At 38.0% G+C, this 3,688-nt stretch overlaps 1 protein-coding gene across 1 annotated transcript; it reads right to left on the bottom strand.

Moving 5' to 3' along the window:
• Window positions 1–2,974: 2,974 nt before the first annotated feature.
• On the bottom strand, window positions 2,975–3,487 carry LOC109000827. The gene has a single exon (XM_018977844.2). The coding sequence runs from the start codon at window positions 3,485–3,487 to the stop codon at window positions 2,975–2,977; it is 513 nt and encodes a 170-aa protein (XP_018833389.2).
• Window positions 3,488–3,688: the final 201 nt, after the last annotated feature.

Consider the following 3,688-nt stretch of genomic DNA (forward strand, 5'->3'; position numbering starts at 1 on the left):
ATATTCGCTCTCTTTTTCAAAGTTCAAAAACAGAATATCAAAAATAAGCTCATGTCTACACTAGTCATGACAGAAAATAATTTCTTCTTAAACAGAATCTCATGAGTAATGCAGAACAAATAACCGAGGTAGTTCAAATTTCTTTTCAAAATCAAATATGTATATTTGCCAAAAAAATAACCTCAGCACATTTTATTTTAATGCAAAGTCTAGCATAGGAACCCTGCTTATCTGAACTTCTTAGCTTTTTCAAAATTCCTCAAAAACGTTGGACAATAATTAATCGTCACCTATAAAATAATCACGTAATTCTCTTAAATTTCAATTAATCACGTATTTCAATATTTAATCCTAAGCTTATAAAATAATCTATTTAATTCCTCAAAACCTAAAATTACCATTCATCACTTTCTAAAATCGTCAATGCTAGTTTAATACTATGACAAAAACATTTAAAAGTCAGACCTATTTATTAAAGAAAACGACTTATGAAGTTTAACACAAAGTAAAATAATTATCCCAAAATACTTTAAAATAAACCATAACTATTATTAAATAGACTAAAACATATCTAAAATGTAAAAAATAACACTACACAAATATTGTTTACTATTAAATAAATCTTTACTTCATAACATATTAAAAAATACTTAAGTGAGTTTCTTTAATCATAATTAAAATGTTCAAAGATAAAATTTCACACTTTCAATAAAAATAATACGTTACACATAGTATAATTTAAAAAATACTATATAATCTCAGTACAATATCTTATACATCCCACAAAGGGTAACAATGTAATTATCAGTCAAAACATTTCCTAAACTACGGAATGTTTACGGAACAACAACACTAACACACAAGCAACAGGACAACGCCGCGCGGTTGGAGAGTAACGGAGGACCTACCGAGAGAAGTGGAGCTGCGACGGGTTGGGCGGGTGCGCTAGAGGTGGTGGGTACTGCGACGGTGCACTGGAAGAGAGAGAGAGAGAGAAAGAAAGAAAATGGAGAAGCAGTGCAGCATTTGACAAAAGCTCACCGCGAGGGACAAGACAGAACTGAGGCGGCTCGAGGCTGACGGAAAGGTGACAAACGGCAGATTCTGTGGCTAGCCCAATTGTTTTCCCGACGTACGGTGGTGACCAACCAAAATAGTGGTGATGCTCTGTTTTTAGTTGTGAAAACAGAGGCTCACTGTGAGACTGCAAGTGACTTGGTGGCTTTCATACACGGTGGTTACAAGGCTGGTTACAGTTGTGGCGGTCTGGGTAGTTGGTTACGCGCGGTGGACGACCCAGGTTGCTTCTACTGATGGCGAGGTCGCACGAGTGTTGGTTTTAAGGAACAAAGCACAGAAACAACAACCAAAAGCTTCTCGAGTTGGGTTCGACTGTGATGCCCAATGGCTGGGAAAGGTTCCGAGGAGGAGTTTGGGAGATGGCAGTGATTCACAAAGGAAGGCAGAAGCTCTGGGAAAATTGGCTGGCCGAGGTCATCTAAGGAGGGCAGCGGCAACTTGGCTTCAACATGCACGAGGGATGAGAGACGTGTGTATAAATATGTGATGAGAAAACCCTATAGGAGGAGACGTGTGAGCGGATGAAGATGAGTTGTGTGTGAGCATGCACGACGTGAACAAAAAAAAAAAACTTACGGGAAATAAGAGATAAAGACCAAAAGAGAAAAATGAAACATGCGGGAAGAAAAATAAATAAATAAATAAACGTGTGTAGAAAATAAAATAAAAAAATCACTACTCAAGTCCGTAATATAACAACTTAAAAATATCAAGCTCAAATAAATCAATAAAAAAAAATCCATAGTCCAACTATACAACTATACCAATTTTGGGTCCGGGTGTTACATTCTCTCCCCCTTAAAAAAGATTTCGTCCTCAAAATTTGCTAGTACCACAAACAAGGCCTAAATATTTATCCGCTACAATAATTCCATGCCTAACCCATTCGTTAATCATAATGTCAAACCTAATTAATATTCCGCAATTGTCGAACCTAATGTTTCAAATTTTAACCCTCCCATATTGTCGATCGTATTCTCCCATAATTTCTCTAGCCATACACATTCGCATACACTGCCTTTTAAAGTCTAGAATATAAACCTCAATAATACAATTAAATACCCAAAAATAAATTTTAAAATCTCCACCTAATATAAAGCCTCAATAAATAACGAAATAAACTCTTAAACTATCATATCACTCACCAAACCACGTTTCCGCTGCTCACTCTATCAACTTATAGTCCTAAAAACATTGAATCTCATACCTCGGAAAAGAACTAAACCCCGCATTTACAACTAACTAACAGAGAACTCTTAAAACAATATAATATAATCAAAAGTTCCAAGCTTAAGTCCTGAATAACCTCGATTCACAAATTTCAAATCCTTACAAAATCAACTCTCAAACAAACTTTAATATTCTAAGCTATCCTATTAGAATAGTTCCATACAAGCACAACTAATCTCGATTCAAAAAAAAGAGTTCAAGGAGAAAATAGAGTGAGGTACCTGTGATCTCATTGTTGTCATTCTCAGCATCTTCAGATGTTAGTGCGAACACTCGAGCCGGTCCCATTCTACGTTGATTATTACCCTGATTTGCTTGTTGGGAACCTGGATGTGGGTTAGGCTTCTTGTTGTCTGTCAGTAGCAAAGGGCATTCCCTGATAAGATGTTCGGTCTTACCGCATCGAAAACATGCGCCCATTTCCCTTCTGCACTCTCCAGTATGTGCACGATTACAAAACTTACAGAGGCTGTTCGATTGAGACCCTTGATTATGTGCACTCTCCATTTCCCTTACACGGCCCTTGATCCACTAAAGATTGAGACCCCTGTGGCACAGTCCTCTTCCTCTGTTCCAGTAGTGTTGCGCTTCTTTGAAGGCTCCGCTCAAATACTGTGGCCTTATCCACCAACTCTGAAACGTTCCGAATTTGAATGCCCACAATTCATTCATAAATCTTTTCATTCAGTCCTTGCTCAAACTTACGAGCCTTCTTCTCCTCATCAGGGATCAAATATGCAGCAAAGCGTGATAACTCGATGAATCTAGCTGCGTACTGGTGTACTGACATAGCTCGCTGTACCAAATTAGCGAACTCCATAGCTTTGTCGTCTCGGACTGAGGTTGGAAAAAAGCGTTCCAGAAAGATCTGCTTGAAGTGCAGCCAACGGACTATTTCCATCCCTTCCGCTTCTCTGATGGTTCTTTCAGAAATCCACCATCTTTTTGCTTCTCCCGTTAGTTTGAAAGCAGAGTATAGAACCTTCTGTATGTCCGTGCAGTTTATAACGCGGAGTATCTCCTCAATATCTTGGATCCAGTCTTCTGCTATGGTTGCATCGCCCCGACCATCGAAGGTGGGAGGATGCATTCGATTAAACTGCTCTATGGTACATCCACATTCATCATTTGTCGCATTCATACCCAATACACTTCTTTCTCGACGACGAGGTGGCATCTTGACAACTTGGATTATTAAAAAAAATATATATTCCAGAATAAAGGGGTCTGTGCAAAATAAGCAAATGGTGATAATGGTAAAACAAACATAAATACATATAAAAATTTGTACAAGCAACGGTAGTAACTCTATATTACTCCAGATTCTAAACCTTCCATCTGGTGAAAAGCCTTATATGCGGTCTACAAAACCGAACCG

The sequence above is a fragment of the Juglans regia genome, chromosome 3 (assembly GCF_001411555.2).
Source record: "Juglans regia cultivar Chandler chromosome 3, Walnut 2.0, whole genome shotgun sequence".
NCBI lineage: Eukaryota > Viridiplantae > Streptophyta > Magnoliopsida > Fagales > Juglandaceae > Juglans > Juglans regia.

Excerpts from the sequence above, each read along its gene's own strand:
- LOC109000827 (XM_018977844.2), bottom strand. The coding sequence starts at position 3,487 with ATGCCACCTCGTCGTCGAGAAAGAAGTGTATTGGGTATGAATGCGACA.